Below are 15,120 nucleotides of genomic sequence, written 5' to 3' on the forward strand. Positions count from 1 at the left end.
AATGTTGTAATGATTATTGTAAGTAACAAAATCACTTGTGTGTTGTCAAGTGCTTTAATCAACAACTCTAATACTTTTTCCCCTTCAAAAACCCTTAAAGATACAATGACTAATAAGTGCCATTGACCATTTATTCTTTCCTTGATCCCCATGGGAAACCAAAAATCGATTTGGGTCTCACTACTTGCCGTAGTTTTGGCCTGATTATGTAAAATCTCTTCTCACCTGGAATATCAATATACATGCTAACAAAGTTTGGTTTGTAATTTTGCTCAGAATCCACTGCTTCGACATGAACTAGACCTAGCTTTTTCTTACTTTCAAGGTGGAATCTCATGAAGTGATGGCATTTTCCATATTTGTCAATCTTTTGGGTCGATACAATAGGTCTATTTCTCGTCCATCTGTCGTTAGTGACCAATTCACCATATGCCTTTAACCTCTCCTTCTTGAAAGAAGAATCGTTACATTGCAACAGTTTCCTAACTTCCTCGTTATCTTCAACAAGCGTAACAGCTCTATTGAACAACATTGTATCACCTGATGGCGAAAACAGTTCTGACAAGATTAGATACAGCACAACACCTGAAACACCAACACCACCAACAACCAAAAGACTAGAGGCAGTGAAGCTAGTTAACGCCTTGAGTTTATGCCAGACAGGAATCTTCTTGTGTTCTGGTTTCTTCTCACCACTGGTCTTTCCCTTGGATTTGCCCTTAGACGAGTAGAATTGCACTCTTGGAATAGATGCAAGCGGTCTACTCCGCAACACCATTGGATGTGGCCTTATTGTTCTCAACATGGCTCAAATTTCTAGTTGATTGTAATGAATAGCCTATTTGTCTCAAAATATATGTATACCCACCTACTGCAATGGATATCCTTTTGTCTAGAGATCGTCCTTGAACTATATCATCTGAATAAGCACTTTAATTGAATCATCCATCTTGGGCTTCTTTGCTTGTAACAAGCATGGTAGAGCTCACGCAGTAAGCAGAGCTTCGAGTCCATCGTGAACCCCGGACGAGTTACAAAGTAGTAACTGCATACGTTCACAATCCAAATTTTTTTGATATTTGGGTTTCTCAGTAAGTTGATGCTGCATTTCTATTCGTTATTAGAATTATACATGCCCTTTTAGTGCAATGGTTAGCATACATTTTTCCGGTGGATGTGATCCGGGTTCGAGTCCCGGGAGGGGCTATACTTGTATTTTATTTTTTGATATTTTTGCGCCGATAACAGTCAGTGGATTATAGAAGACTATATTGCACAATACAAAGCTATGTAATATACAAATTTCGTGACCAAGCGTATCATAATGCTATTGAATGCCTTTTTTTTTGTTCTATAATTATTGCTTTTGATCCATTAAAGCACAATGCTCCTATAAAGTTATAAATTTATATACGTTTTTTCGCGAAAGAGTAATAGGAAATAGCGTTATAGTTGAGGTACCATTTATGCAAATTATTATTTTTTATTGCAGGGTTCTTTTTGTTATTGTCTTACTCTTTCTTTTGCGATTTCGATGATATAGTTTTCCAGAAACTCTCGTATTCTTGCTTCAATGTAACTGGAGCCAAATTGAAGTTGTCCTTCATGTATAGTATCCTCGCAATAGGCCAACTTAGCAGCCAATTCCACAAACCGAGTGATCTGATCACTCTAACCACTAGTAGGTATGCAGATCCGTTAAACAACCCCAGTGTAAAGCCGACGAGAACCTGCTCTACTGAATGATAGTGCAGATAAACTCTTGAGAAAGTTACACAAGCCGATAATACCACCAGGATTAGAAACAAAGACACGGCCTCGAAGCGAGATCTCTTTCTATTCGTGCTCAACGGTGCAACTAGCAAAGACAGCGTGAAATAGCTCAGTGTGAACCCCATGAACTGGGAGTGCGCTGAAGGCATACCGTAACCGGACCTGATAGAATTCTCCTGGAAAGAGTCACCGACCCAATATGGTCTGTCTTGCTTGATGATGTTCTTTACTATATTGTTCATTATCTCATTGCACAATTGGCCCAGTGCGATGATGCAGGACTCCAGCTCTCTTGTAATGATGAACCAGGACAAGTAGAATGTCAGGATCAAGATCGGTAGTAGCGAGAAGTATGCGCTCAGAAACGACAAGACGTCGTCTGGATCATACAGGATATACGTGTCATCGAACGGTATAATATTCCTATGAGTAGTAGCGTTCATTCCCCTCCCTGGTGTGGTATCCTACATGGATTAGCTACAATTGTGTTCCAGGCCAGCAAGATACCTGTGAGTTAAATGCTTTTTCCATTATTTTACTTTTTTTTTTCACTTTTGAAACTTCATTTTCCCACCTGTTATGAAACGCTAGTGGGGACATAGCAATACGAAGAGAATGTAATTATTGTATGACTTTTTTTATTCATTCCATATAATTAGTTAGCAGTTATGTATTGGGCGTATATATATCTGTTGTGATTTCGCTATGATTTAGTTGTACTTAGCGATAAGCTCATCGACCAACTCGATGTATTTTTGCTCAGCTTCTTCCTGAGACATACCCTTCAATTTCTCCCAGGCGTCCCACTTGTAGCGGTCTTTCATGTTGAAGATACCTGGCTTCTCCTTGGTGTTGTCACCGACAGTGGCCTGCTTGTACAAACCGTAAAGCTTCAACATCTCATCCTGGCTGGGTTGCGTTGGCAACTCATTGACTGCCTTGGCCTTCTCTTCAAACAATTGCGAAACCATTCTTTATTTCTATGGGTTTTTCTTTTGTAGATCTAACTATTATAGTAAAAGAGTAAGAATTTTGCGTCTTATATATAGTGTGAGTTGTAATCATGTGTTTCTCGTTATTGTCAGTTATGTACTTTATCCGGTTTAAAGGGTAGAGCTTCTTGCCTCTGCCCCCCTCCCCGACCCTCGCTTCGGGGATTAAGCCCAAAAAGCCCAGAAAGCCCAGAAAGTCCAACAGACTGAAGCTGGCAGCGGAGGAACACCAAACCGTTGAGTTAACTGTCAAGTGATGATATCAGGTGATTGTAACGTGTAGTATTATATCGTGATGTAGTATATAACATGTGACAATACCCGTATATATGTATTAGGACAAGCATCGACAGAAAAAAAAGTGGACAAATTGTGAATTTGATAGACAAATTTAGGGTTTCTTCCCAATTTTTTTCACTTTTTTTTTTCATTCCCATCATCCTTCTTAGGGTTTGTAATCCCACCGATATCTTGTCTTTGAACCCAGAAAACACAGAGCAGGGCTTCCTAACCCCTTCGTGTTTCACATTTCTTTACTGTTTTCTCTTACACTTACACTAGCATCTATCTTCTGCTCACTAAACTGCCTTTAACTGCTAGCCTCTTGATTGCCTCTTGATTGTCTTGCCTCTAAGAGTAAACACAATGACAAAGGGTTAAAAGCACCACTGCAGTTTCGTCTTACTCTGCATGTGATTCTAACCTTCATAAAGTGAAAAACTTCTTCCCCTTTGTGCTTCCTTTTATATAAAAAAAAACGCCATACTAATAGATATATAAAATATATAAAATATATAAAGTGCTCAGTGCTGAAAATATTACAACGAACAAAAGAACTACAAGGATCGGAATATGAGTGATTACAAGCCGTTTCCAGCATACCAAGGCAACAGCAATGTCAGTGCGCAAGGCAGCAGGTTGAGGAGCAGCAGTCAGGTGTCTACGGGTGCTAGCGACCCCGTCAAGGACCACAGGAGGAAGAGGTCCTCTTCGATAATATCGCATGTGGAGCAAGAGACGTTTGAAGACGATGTGGACCAGCAGTTGCTGCCAAACATGAACGCGTCCTGGGTCAACCAGCGCGGTGCGTGGATCATACATATCGTGGTGATAGTGCTACTGAAGATGTTCTACAATATACTGCCGGGCATCACCGCGGAGTGGTCCTGGACGCTGACCAATATGACCTACATCATAGGGTTCTACATCATGTTCCACCTGGTGAAAGGTACGCCTTTCGAGTTCAACGGTGGCGCATTCGATAACTTGACCATGTGGGAGCAGATAGACCACGAGACGCTGTTCACACCATCGCGCAAATTCCTGCTTGCAGTGCCCATCGCATTGTTCCTCGTAAGTACACACTACGCACACTACGACCTCAACTTGTTCCTATGGAACCTGGCAGTCACCATATTCGTTGGAGTGGTGCCCAAACTAGCGTGGGCACACAGACTAAGAATCTCCATTCCAGGTGTGATGCGCGCCCAGATCAGTTAGCAAGATGAACCAGCCTTATACTCTACTATCTCTCATACACAACCTCATACAAAAAGTCAAAAATATTCTATTTTACTGTGGGGAAGGCAGCTGTAGGCGAGAAAGCTTTCGATAAAAAAAAAAGACTAGCAAAAATTCATTTATTTTATTTTCTCGATTAACTATTATTGTGTTCTCTTACACTAGTACAAAGATTTGCATTATATTTTACTACTATTTTGTATTTTAAAAAACCTTTCTGTATCCTACTATAATTTTTTTGTATTTTCCGAGCTATAGTATACCAAATCAATAAAATTGTTTCAGATGTTTCTAGCCCAGGAAATACCAGTATTTGTTCACTACATACTGCAATGTTCAATGGCATGTAACATATATTTGCAATATACTACTATATTTAACGCTATAACCCCAGGTCTTGCTCTATAAATAGAAATGTATATTGTCTACAGCACTTTGATCTCGAGCAGGAATCACGTACGTCAGAAGAACAAGGCCAAAAAAAAGAAAGAAAAGGCTTTGAGCACAAGCTTAATTTTAAATACGGCTGCTAATCATAGACCTTCTTGGTACATCTTCCTCGAGACAGCTTCCAGGTCATAAGACATATATATAGTCAGTAGCACTTAACTCTGGGCAACAGTGGTCGGCCATATCTACTGCGAACAACCACATCGAATTGCTTCCAAGCACGCGTACTGTATATGACTCCCGCATCTCAAGCAAATCAAGACAAAGTACCATATAACTAACCCAGAGATTGCCTACTGCCATAATCATTCCCTTATAGATGCCAAGAACTATTACATTTAATATCCCAAAGGAGTATAAACTTGTGGACCTTGTTGGTGAAGGTTCCTACGGTATAGTCTGTTCGGCGACTCATTTGCCCACGGGCAACAAAGTAGCCATCAAGAGAATAAGGTTCCCGGACTCACCGCCTTCTGATGATGGGCAAGGTGTGCCACGATTAGAGGAAGACGATGAGCATGATAACATTGCCAAAGTCGCGTTGATCAGGACTATCAGAGAGATCAAAATCCTATCGCATTTTAATAACCATGAGAACATCATCACGATATTTGAGAAGATCAAACCTATGCAGTCGATAAACTTCAAAGAGATTTATTTAGTACAGGAGTTAATGGAAACAGATCTGTCGAGAATTTTAGCATCGTCAAATACTTTGACTGTGGATCATATTCAATATTTCTTATACCAGATACTTCGGGCACTGAAAGCCATTCATTCTGCTAAAGTTATACACAGAGACTTAAAACCTTCTAATATTTTACTGAACTCGAACTGTGATTTAAAGATATGTGATTTTGGTCTAGCAAGGACGTATGACCCCGATGATGATGCCTCAACGATGAACGGTAACAACGTTGGATTCCTGACTGAGTATGTAGCAACCAGATGGTACAGAGCACCAGAAATAATGCTCAATTTTCAGGATTACTCTACTGCTATCGATATTTGGTCATGTGGTTGTGTACTAGCAGAAATGCTATTCCGTAAGCCAATATTCCCGGGTAAAGACTATCACCATCAACTACTTTTGATTTTGGACACCTTGGGAACCCCTAGTCCCGAGGATATCGAAGCTATTAATTATGGTAGAGCAAAGGAGTATATTCTAAGTCTGCCTCATTTTCCAAAGAAGGACTGGTCACAACTGCTTGGGACAGATAATGAGATGTTACTTGATATACTAGACAAGTTAATGATTTTCAATCCAAAGAGAAGGATAACTGCAGAGCAGGCTCTTGAACATCCTTTCTTAGCAACATACCACGATCCTAAAGATGAGCCCAACTTTCCACCTCTTAACTTTAAAGGAGATGAATTCTGGCAACTTGATAATTGCATGGAGACCAGCAATGGATATGGGACAGACGACAGCAATAACCTAAGAGCCAACGTGACTAGAAGAAAGTTGAGAGAGATACTATACCAAGAAATGGTCACTCCAGCGCCTAGGTGAACTACAAATTCGATAATTCAAACTAGACTAGTAAGCATTAGTTTATTTTACAATGGACAGGTCATATATTCAATTAATGGTTGAACTATGAATGAAAGCATCTCTATGCTAAACATAAAAAAAAAAAAATTCTCAATATTAACGTTTTACTGTGAATATGAAGATTGTAGAAGTAGAAGCGTTGGCCTGCCAATTGCTTATTCATCTAGTATGCCAAGCTTATGACACAAGGGAGTAACAGGACTGTATCACATGCATGCTTTGTTTGACGTATGTTATGATGCCAGCAAATTGGCATTAGCCAGCCATCAAATGATTACCGTATTAAGCGATACCAGCAATACAATTTGCTAGTATGGTTGTGGACTTGTGTGAACTAGTTTTAGCGATATTGTTATTATTTACTACCAGCATACCCTATTATGCCTACAATTGTTCTTAGTAAACTATGGTGGTAATACTGGTATGCTATCTTATTTACTAATTCAAGTCTCCACTAAGTCTTAAAAATAATAGTGATGCAAAATGCTTTGTAGGCCTGTCCCTCTTGATATTTTATTGGTTTTCCATACTGAGAAGTAAATAAGAGATTTAATATGTTTACATTTTCTTACAATATTTCCAAGATTTTGTTCTTTGAGCTATATGCTGTTCTAATTGATGTCAACATCGATTATCAATCGTATTGTAGCCAAGAAAATATAGTGAATAAAACACCGCACAAGCAAGTAAATTTTAATAGAATTTACAAATTGTGTTTATGAAACTTATGAGAGGTGAATTCTATAAATAACAAGCACTTTTTTATTGTCTTAATTCATTAGGATGTGAAGCATCCTAATCATCACCTACTAGGTTAAAAAATATAGATTCTCTGACAGTCAATTGATATACGCTAGTGAAAATTAGAACAACTTGGCGCCAAAAGATATAACCTGTGTCGCTAGGTATACAACATCAGGAAAGGATTAAATTGTTTAATCAGTGGTAATTCCAATTTCAGGTTATTGTTTGAAAAGTGTTTAATTTTTCTTTATACATCCAAACCGTTATTGCCGCTGTTGATTATATTTAACTTTTAAAACAACGGTAAATGTCAACAAGTGTTTCTGAAACAGATAATGTTTCAAATAATTCCTCCGCATCCGATCGTTTTTCTTCAAATGAAGACAGTCAAGAGAGTCATAATAGAGCCAGCTCGCAGCCGATATTCATCGAAATACTCTCTACAAATTCAAACTCTGAGAACGGCTCATATCAGGTTATTCTTAATGATACAGTCATTAATTCGACACGTAATACGCCAACAAAGAGTGGGATTAAAATACCATCGAACTCTACCACACCTCAGCATATAGTAAATGGTCGTTCACTGAGTAATACACCCAAAAGCAATAGTAGTAGGATACGATTGGAGCAACCAATTCCAAGGGCACCCGCTCAAGTCGTTCAGAGGCCATCTATGGACTCAATCCAATTGGATCGGAGCATACACAATGCCTCCCATGCTAGTAGCATTGGAACAATAGCTACCACAGCCCTTATGAATAAAACGCTATCGAGCGATTCTATTTCAGTAACACAGCGCAACCCAAACTCATCCAGAATTAGTATAAATCAGAGCAAGTCCCCAGCAAGAAAGCAAAGTCCTAGCATGGCTAAACCACAACTTGTGCATAATAAAGGAAAGCCAATTCTTTTATCTTTCGATAATAAAAGTCCTATTGAAGATTCAGAAGATACCCCAGAAGGCCGACTCAAGAGAAATATCAAATTAGAAGACTCGGTAAGGTTACTTCAAGAAGAATTCAAGTCACCAAGCTTACATACAGCTGAAACGGCAACTTTTAGTACTAAAACTAAAGGTGTTTACCCTCTAGAGCCGGAAAAGGCTTTGCATTCACCAAAATCGCCAAATAGGTTATCAAGAGATAAATCTTCTTTACTTAATGATATACCTGAATCTGAACTGCTAGAGAAAATACGAAACAGTCAATTTCTTTGGTCAGGATTACTGAAAACTGACTCAGATGATACTTCATCAGTCAATTCTGAAGGAAGTGAACTGAGTGCGCAGTATAATGAGAAAGATGTTATAAATAGTAATGGTAAAGATTCTACCCGAAGGAATGATGGAAATGCCAAGGATATACCTAACATAAAGCAGAAACGATCGAGCCTATCATTAAATGCAGAAAATACGAAAGAAAATACTAACAACAACAGCACTTTCAATTTGTTATCTCCAGAGCATTTTTATAATCAAAACAATAATGTTAACTATGATGAAGAGAAGTTTATTGAAACCTCTTATCATGTACATTTCAAAAATACTTACCAACCGATCCAATATACTGATGTGTATACGGTAAGTTCAACAGATTCTGAGACAGCAGGTATATTTGACATGTATAGTTTCTGGAGATTGTTAATCCTATTTCTCGTCTGTTTATGTGTTCCACCGTTATTCTTTCTGATTGCGGCAGGCAACAGATGTGGGATTTCAGATTACAGGCTTATGAAAATGGTGATATTAAAGAAATACAGGCTCTATCTGTACCAAGGCTTCATATTTAACATAAACTTAGGATGGTTAAGAATTATATGTTTCGTATGTGGCGTAGCAGAGCTTTTAGCAGCATTTGCTGGTATTGCTATCGGTCTCGGTGTTGGATTAACTTAATGGACCTTAAACTTCAATTCAATTGCTATTCTGATTCATAACACACACAAAATTTCCTACGCTACTATAATGAAAAGCAACTCGTAGTTCCGATTTATATGTTAGTCCCAACTACTTTCTCAGGTATTAGTGAAAGGTCCAGCACTCACTTGAGATCGTCTTTTTTTTTCGCGATGAGCTTCAATAAAAAAATATGTGTTGCAGCATAGAGTACAGTAATAAATGGATATAATCGTAGCAGACTTATTGTTTATACGGATAACTGTCAAAATTGCCTTAACAGCTTAGGATTAAAATGGTATAATAGCAATGTCAGCTATTGTCCAAGAATACTGTTGTCAGTATACAGACCAAGTTCGGAAAAAACACAAAACCTGGCATGATGGAAAGTTGAAGTTCTATACAGAAAATAATAGGTTCATTCTATATTCTGATCCAGATTCAACACTACTAAGCAGTGCATTTGTCACAAATTCGAAAGAACTTGAATCAATTCTTGATCAAGGGTCCTTTGGATCTGCAGAGCATCGTATATTCGGAAGATATATTGTTATCTTAGAAGATCTCATATCCGAACAGCATAATGATCCTTCATCAGCTGTCCGTAAGCCTGTGGTAAAGATAACTAAAAAGTTTCATGTACCTAATTTGGAGACGACATCTCCACTAAAGATAAACAATCGACTAATATCAGGTCGATTCAGTTCTGGTGATACGAAAGGAAAAACTAGTCATATGGGAATCGAAGCATCACAACTAACACTGAAATTTAATAAGAAATATAAACGGCCTACAATTATGAGGCAAACTGGTAATTCACTTCTCGATTCTGATTTATCTAAAACTTGTGATAAGAATAATGCATTGTCAGCAGCCAGTCTTGAAAATAACTCAAAAAATAAAGATCCACTTTTATGTGACAATTCTGAACCCAACTGCACGAATAGCGAAAGGAAGAAAGGAAGGCCCAGCTCATTCAAAGTTCAGAAAAGATTAGGTCGCATTCGGAAGATTGAGCATAAACCAATTAATATTCCCCAATGATCTTATATATATCATATATATAAATAACGAATTAATGAATAATATTGCATTTTTTATTTTTTTTATTTGTGGGAATAGAGTATTAAATAATGATGAGGTCATGAAGAAAAATATCCCTCTAGTTTGCCTTTTCGAGTTTAGTTCTCAGTAAGCTATAAAGAGTGTTTGTGTCCTTTGCAAAAGTTCTGATACCGTCAGCCAACTTTTCTACCGCCATTGCGTCCGAATTAAATTCATATCTGTACTTAGCTTCGTCATCGATCAAAGTGATCATATCCACCCCATCCTTTTGAGCACCTTCAGGTGTCAACACTCTATCAATTTTTTCAGTTGAATTTTGCAGGTTCTCTAACAAAGGAATGCCTAGCGTTGCGTTGTCTAAACCAGCCAAAGCTCTGATTTCATCTAAAGTTCTGAAAGATGCACCCATAATAATTGTCTTATAGCCATGTTTTTTGTAGTAGTTATATGTTTTCTTGACAAAGAGAACACCGGGATGATTCTCGATGTTATAATCATTCTTTGTGTTAGCCTTGTACCAATCTAAAACCCTAGCTATGAAGGGTGAAATTAAAGTAACATTGGCCTCTGCGCAAGCCACAGCCTGTGTGAAATTGAATAACAGTGTCAGGTTACAATGGATACCGTGTTGAGCTTCTAACTCTCTGGCTGCTTGGATCCCCTCCCAAGTGGAAGCAATTTTGATGAGAACTCTGTCCTTGGAGACACCATTTTCTTCATATAATTTAATGATCTGCAAAGCTTTATCCACTGTACCCTTCTTATCGAAAGATAACCTCGCATCTACTTCTGTTGACACAACACCGGGAATCAAGTCTGTGATACGCTTACCAAATTCAACAAGCAGTCTATCAGCAGCATTATTGGTTTGTTGTTCAATTGTGCCGCCTTTAGCTTTGGCGTAGTCAATAGCAACGTCAATTAAAGAGGCATAGTTTGGATTTTTGGTGGCAGCAAGGATCAAGGATGGATTTGTAGTAGAATCCCTTGGTTTAAATTTTGAAATCAATTCAAATTCACCAGTGTCAGTGACCACATTGGTGCCTGCATTTCTCAAGTTCTCTAAAGTACTATTGCCTCCGTTCTCAGTACTCATTTTTTCAGGTAGAGTAGTGACTTTTTATTTTGAGTGCAAGATAAAGGCTAATTGAGAATAGTATAAGAATATACATCAGGACTACATAGGCTCACCTTAAATAAGATTTCCTTTAAATTTGGGATACTTCACTAATTAATTAATTAACGCACCTGTGAGTTAATAAACTTACATATGCTAGGTTCTTTTGATCGTTATATTTTTCGAGATGAAAAGTAATAGTGGTTCTAGAACAGGTTGCAGGGTCAATCCAGCAGTATTATTGATGTCAGTTAATGAGAATTTTTCACCTTTTTTTTTTTTGATAGTCACCATTGAGGGTGCTGTAGTAGTGAGTGCCATCTATGCCAGACCTCGGAGTGAGGAGGATCCCTTGCACATATCCACCTGTCCCACTTCGAACAAGTAAATATCACCGAAAAGGACCGATGGCTGAGATAGAGAAAAATGTAAGATAAGATCGAAATAATTTAAGGACTCCGTCATGTAAGGGATGTGGCATTATAATAATGACTTCTATAAATTAATAAAACTCTGAACATTAAGATTACAATAAAAAAAGGGTATTGTCTTAGTCAAATCAGAGTAGCGAAATTAAGCCCTCTTAAATTATTATGACCCTTATGTCCTTAGAATTTTAACGTTTTGGTGCCGTTTCTTATCAACGGCACCTTGAGTTAGAAAAGCTATTGATTCTTTTTTTGAAATTCATATACAGACGTCATGTAAAAAATATCTATAAAATGTTTTAATTTTCCTTTGATTTTCATTTAGTATGTCTAATGTCAAGATACCATTGTAAAGACCATGAATAGTATATGTCATAGAGCAACAGCTTTGTACTACTGCTCTAATTCAATCCACACAGTATGATCACTTAACATTCGGTTGCAAAAGAAAAAAAAGATAAAATAGCATAATTAGCGAAATTATTGGATTTAGGTTCATTACATTTGATTTTAAATGCTGAAAGAACACAATATCATTAACCAAGGGTTCTTCACTTGTTAAATATTGAAGCCTTTAATCGAAATCCTCATATTTGAAAGATGAAAAACAGAAAACTCAAAAAACAAAAAAAAGAATATAGTTAAGAATACAAAAAAACATCAAAATTGACTGTATTAAGAAGAACTTCGATAATAGAATATGTTAGTTACACGTAACAGAAATCATTATGTTATTTTAAAAGAAAAACCAATAGAAAAATGTGCAAATAATGTCTGGGGCCAACAGTCTTTAGGTCTATCCAATTTCGACGGTTGACCTACTTAATCAATGACAATTACAATGTTGGGATAAAGCTGAGATGAATATAATTTAATATAGTAGCAACTGGAGATCTTTTGGTTAATATGTCGTCTCCAAAATAGATTATTATTTTGTGAGTATATCTGTTCTGTAAACAGTAATGATAATAGCAAGTTCGGATTAGAAAGGAGGAGACTTTAGGTTTTGTACTGTGCTATGACAATACGAGATACTTTAAAGATGAATCAATAAGTTTGTCACTTATTTCTTACCTTATCTCTAATAAAGTTAAACCTCTCTTCTTCAGTTTCAAAATGAGGACACTCTTTAATAATCCGCTTCAATCTCTTATTGAAGCGAGAACTAGTGTTTTCATGCACAATAGCAATATGTCTCTTATAGGCGTCTTTCCTATAAAACTCTTTTTGGCAGAACATGACTGGGCATCTCAGGACAGGGTAGGCATCCTCAGTTAAGTTTAGATCTTTCTTCAATTGGCCATATAACTCATATTTATGCTGAATAGCACAGTGCCTTCTAAGATCACTACGGCGTGGCAGTCCAAGAATACGCCAAGCACAATTCTTAAAAGGGCATTTGTGCTTTCTCTCTACTTCATACTCGTCTAAGTGAGAAGCGTATTCAAAAATATTATTGAAAGTAGAAGGGCAATGTGCACACCTGTAAAGTCCACGCTTCTGAGGTTTCTGTATGATATCGGAAAGGTACGGGTCCTCCAGTAATTGTTTAACCAATGACTTCCCATTAGTATCATTTGAGCAACCGGCACTCAAGTTATCCTTCATGGATTGGTAATCAGTGGTAGAATCAACTGTAGGTCCCATTGCCAAATTGATGTTGCTTAAGGGCAGTTCATCACTATTTGTGTGACAATTAACATCCATATCACATCTGCTGGCATTGTTCATGCTACAAGATAATGGCCCAACTGACACAGCATCATTGAAAGTGGGCTCAGTACCGCTTGTCCACTGTGAGACCATGTTACGATAACTAGATGTACCAGCGGATATCTCGCCATAGCCAGAGACGTCATCAATGTGAGCGTGCTGTGGTTGTAAGACAGAGTAGTCTGGCTCCTCCTTCTTAATAACGCCCCTGGTGTTTACCATAGGAATAGAGTGACGCTTAGTGTCTACAGTAGCTGTGAAATAGGAATCGTCTTTGCTGCTGCTGCTTAGACTAATTGGAGTTATATTTGCGAGTGTATGAGACCTCTCTCTGTGAAGCAAGTCTGGCATATTTGATGATTGACTGAGCGGTGGACCTGATTGGGACAAGAGCAATGTAGTATTATTAACGTAAGGCTCAGTTTTGATAGTAGCTGCAAAGTCCAATGGTGATGTCAAGCATGATCTAATGATGCCTGCTGATTCGGTTGGCGTGGGCAGCCCGCTAGTGTAATGCTGTTCGTCGTAATCGAATGTGTTGTCATTCTGTTGTTGTTGAGGGACATTAGCTCTTGAAATACCTTGACCTGCAAGGTACTGGTTTTTAAACTGCATGAGCATCATGTTCATACCACCCATACAGTTTTGATCACCACTACACAAGCCATCCTTACTATTTGTGTTATATGCACTACATGTGCGACGCAAAGTGTTGCTACATATAGTGTTCTGGTCCCCTTCCTCCTCGTCATCCTCGTTATCGATGGCTATATCAATTGTAGTGAAATTGGGCGGCAAGATGTCGTGTTCACCGAGCCTCAGACCATTCGAACCCGTATACTCCATATCGAAGTAATCATTTGAGTCGTATGGCTGCTTGCGCTGCAACTCTGTGAGAACATTGAAAGAACTAGGAAACGCTATAATATCATTATCAGATTTAGAGTTGCTATACAGAAACGCAAACCCACTGTCTTTAGTCCTCAGCATTATTTTCTGAGTACTAATTAGTAATTTTAATTTCCTTCGTTTGGCTAATTGGTTTTTTTTTGATATTTATATTATTATTATTTTTTTCCTTTATGAGTCTTTTTTTTTTTTTATTTGCCTTTTCGTTTGCCTAGCTTTTCTCCTTATGAACAGAAAGTGGGCGTGTCGCTAGCAATCGAACATCCTTTCCCTATTTATATTTTTGTGCGATCCCAAGTCTCTAGTTTACACTTCACTTTTAGGACTTTGAGTCTTTTGAATGGGAGTTGGCTCTAGTTTGAAGAATTATAGTCAGAAGTGAAGGGTTTTTGGGCATTCTATGATGGGTTTTTGGGTTCGCCAGTGGCTCTTCGTCTCCGTCTCCGTCTCCGTCTCCATTTCCATCTAACTGCCTGGCTCTGTGTGCTGTCTATGCTTGCCCATTGAAAGGGAATTCCAAAATAGCCTGTTCTCTTCTCCTTTGTAGTGGTAGTAAGAGCAGGGGACCCAGGTTCGAGCCCCGAGACCCAAAGAGAAGGACTAGTGCGTTTGTTTCTTAGTCGCGCGCTGCCCGGTTGTTCTATCTCTCATGGTGTGTCTTGGGACCCGGGAAATTGCTTTTTGATTACGGAAGTGAGGCCTGCTCTTTTCTTTTCCATTCCCCTGCCCACTCTATTCATCTGCAAGCTTTTGCAAGCACTTGCAAGCATTTGGGAACTTCACTGATGAATTAGCACTTCACATCGCTCTATTACGACAATGTGTGTAGCCAGACATATCTCTTACCAATCTTAATGAAGCTTGCGCACACGTTTCTGAGGGATGTTCTCTTGTGTTGTTACTGGGTTGAGTGTGCTGCGTGTATGCTTTGTGCTGCGTGTGCTGCGTGTATG

The 15,120-nt window shown here is 38.2% G+C and overlaps 9 protein-coding genes and 1 non-coding gene across 10 annotated transcripts; 5 read left to right on the forward strand and 5 right to left on the reverse strand.

The window, feature by feature from the left end:
* Nucleotides 1-130: 130 nt before the first annotated feature.
* On the reverse strand, nt 131-805 carry TIM21 (Tim21p; the record flags this gene model as incomplete). The annotated part of the gene is made up of 1 exon (XM_448402.2): nt 131-805. One exon carries the CDS (start codon nt 803-805, stop codon nt 131-133), a length of 675 nt encoding a protein of 224 aa, XP_448402.2.
* Nucleotides 806-1,134: 329 nt separating this feature from the next.
* tR(CCG)1 lies at nt 1,135-1,206 on the forward strand. Its single transcript has one exon. It is a non-coding gene; the product is annotated as a tRNA-Arg (tRNA).
* Nucleotides 1,207-1,511: 305 nt separating this feature from the next.
* CAX4 (dolichyldiphosphatase) lies at nt 1,512-2,216 on the reverse strand (the record flags this gene model as incomplete). The annotated part of the gene is made up of 1 exon (XM_448403.1): nt 1,512-2,216. One exon carries the CDS (start codon nt 2,214-2,216, stop codon nt 1,512-1,514), a length of 705 nt encoding a protein of 234 aa, XP_448403.1.
* Nucleotides 2,217-2,483: 267 nt separating this feature from the next.
* ACB1 (long-chain fatty acid transporter ACB1) lies at nt 2,484-2,744 on the reverse strand (the record flags this gene model as incomplete). Its single annotated transcript, XM_448404.1, has 1 exon — nt 2,484-2,744. The coding sequence occupies one exon, from the start codon at nt 2,742-2,744 to the stop codon at nt 2,484-2,486; it is 261 nt and encodes an 86-aa protein (XP_448404.1).
* An 873-nt stretch (nt 2,745-3,617) lies between these two features.
* ORM1 (sphingolipid homeostasis protein ORM1) lies at nt 3,618-4,265 on the forward strand (the record flags this gene model as incomplete). Its single annotated transcript, XM_448405.1, has 1 exon — nt 3,618-4,265. The coding sequence occupies one exon, from the start codon at nt 3,618-3,620 to the stop codon at nt 4,263-4,265; it is 648 nt and encodes a 215-aa protein (XP_448405.1).
* Nucleotides 4,266-5,055: 790 nt separating this feature from the next.
* On the forward strand, nt 5,056-6,252 carry KSS1 (mitogen-activated serine/threonine-protein kinase KSS1; the record flags this gene model as incomplete). Its single annotated transcript, XM_448406.1, has 1 exon — nt 5,056-6,252. The coding sequence occupies one exon, from the start codon at nt 5,056-5,058 to the stop codon at nt 6,250-6,252; it is 1,197 nt and encodes a 398-aa protein (XP_448406.1).
* A 1,093-nt stretch (nt 6,253-7,345) lies between these two features.
* BUD9 (Bud9p) lies at nt 7,346-8,935 on the forward strand (the record flags this gene model as incomplete). Its single annotated transcript, XM_448407.1, has 1 exon — nt 7,346-8,935. The coding sequence occupies one exon, from the start codon at nt 7,346-7,348 to the stop codon at nt 8,933-8,935; it is 1,590 nt and encodes a 529-aa protein (XP_448407.1).
* A 309-nt stretch (nt 8,936-9,244) lies between these two features.
* Nucleotides 9,245-9,979, forward strand: MTE1 (Mte1p; the record flags this gene model as incomplete). The annotated part of the gene is made up of 1 exon (XM_448408.1): nt 9,245-9,979. The coding sequence occupies one exon, from the start codon at nt 9,245-9,247 to the stop codon at nt 9,977-9,979; it is 735 nt and encodes a 244-aa protein (XP_448408.1).
* A 118-nt stretch (nt 9,980-10,097) lies between these two features.
* On the reverse strand, nt 10,098-11,096 carry NQM1 (sedoheptulose-7-phosphate:D-glyceraldehyde-3-phosphate transaldolase NQM1; the record flags this gene model as incomplete). Its single annotated transcript, XM_448409.1, has 1 exon — nt 10,098-11,096. One exon carries the CDS (start codon nt 11,094-11,096, stop codon nt 10,098-10,100), a length of 999 nt encoding a protein of 332 aa, XP_448409.1.
* Nucleotides 11,097-12,604: 1,508 nt separating this feature from the next.
* RME1 (Rme1p) lies at nt 12,605-14,248 on the reverse strand (the record flags this gene model as incomplete). The annotated part of the gene is made up of 1 exon (XM_448410.1): nt 12,605-14,248. One exon carries the CDS (start codon nt 14,246-14,248, stop codon nt 12,605-12,607), a length of 1,644 nt encoding a protein of 547 aa, XP_448410.1.
* Between the last annotated feature and the right edge of the window lie 872 nt (nt 14,249-15,120).

The sequence above is a fragment of the Nakaseomyces glabratus genome, chromosome K (genome assembly GCF_010111755.1).
Source record: "Nakaseomyces glabratus chromosome K, complete sequence".
Lineage (NCBI taxonomy): Eukaryota > Fungi > Ascomycota > Saccharomycetes > Saccharomycetales > Saccharomycetaceae > Nakaseomyces > Nakaseomyces glabratus.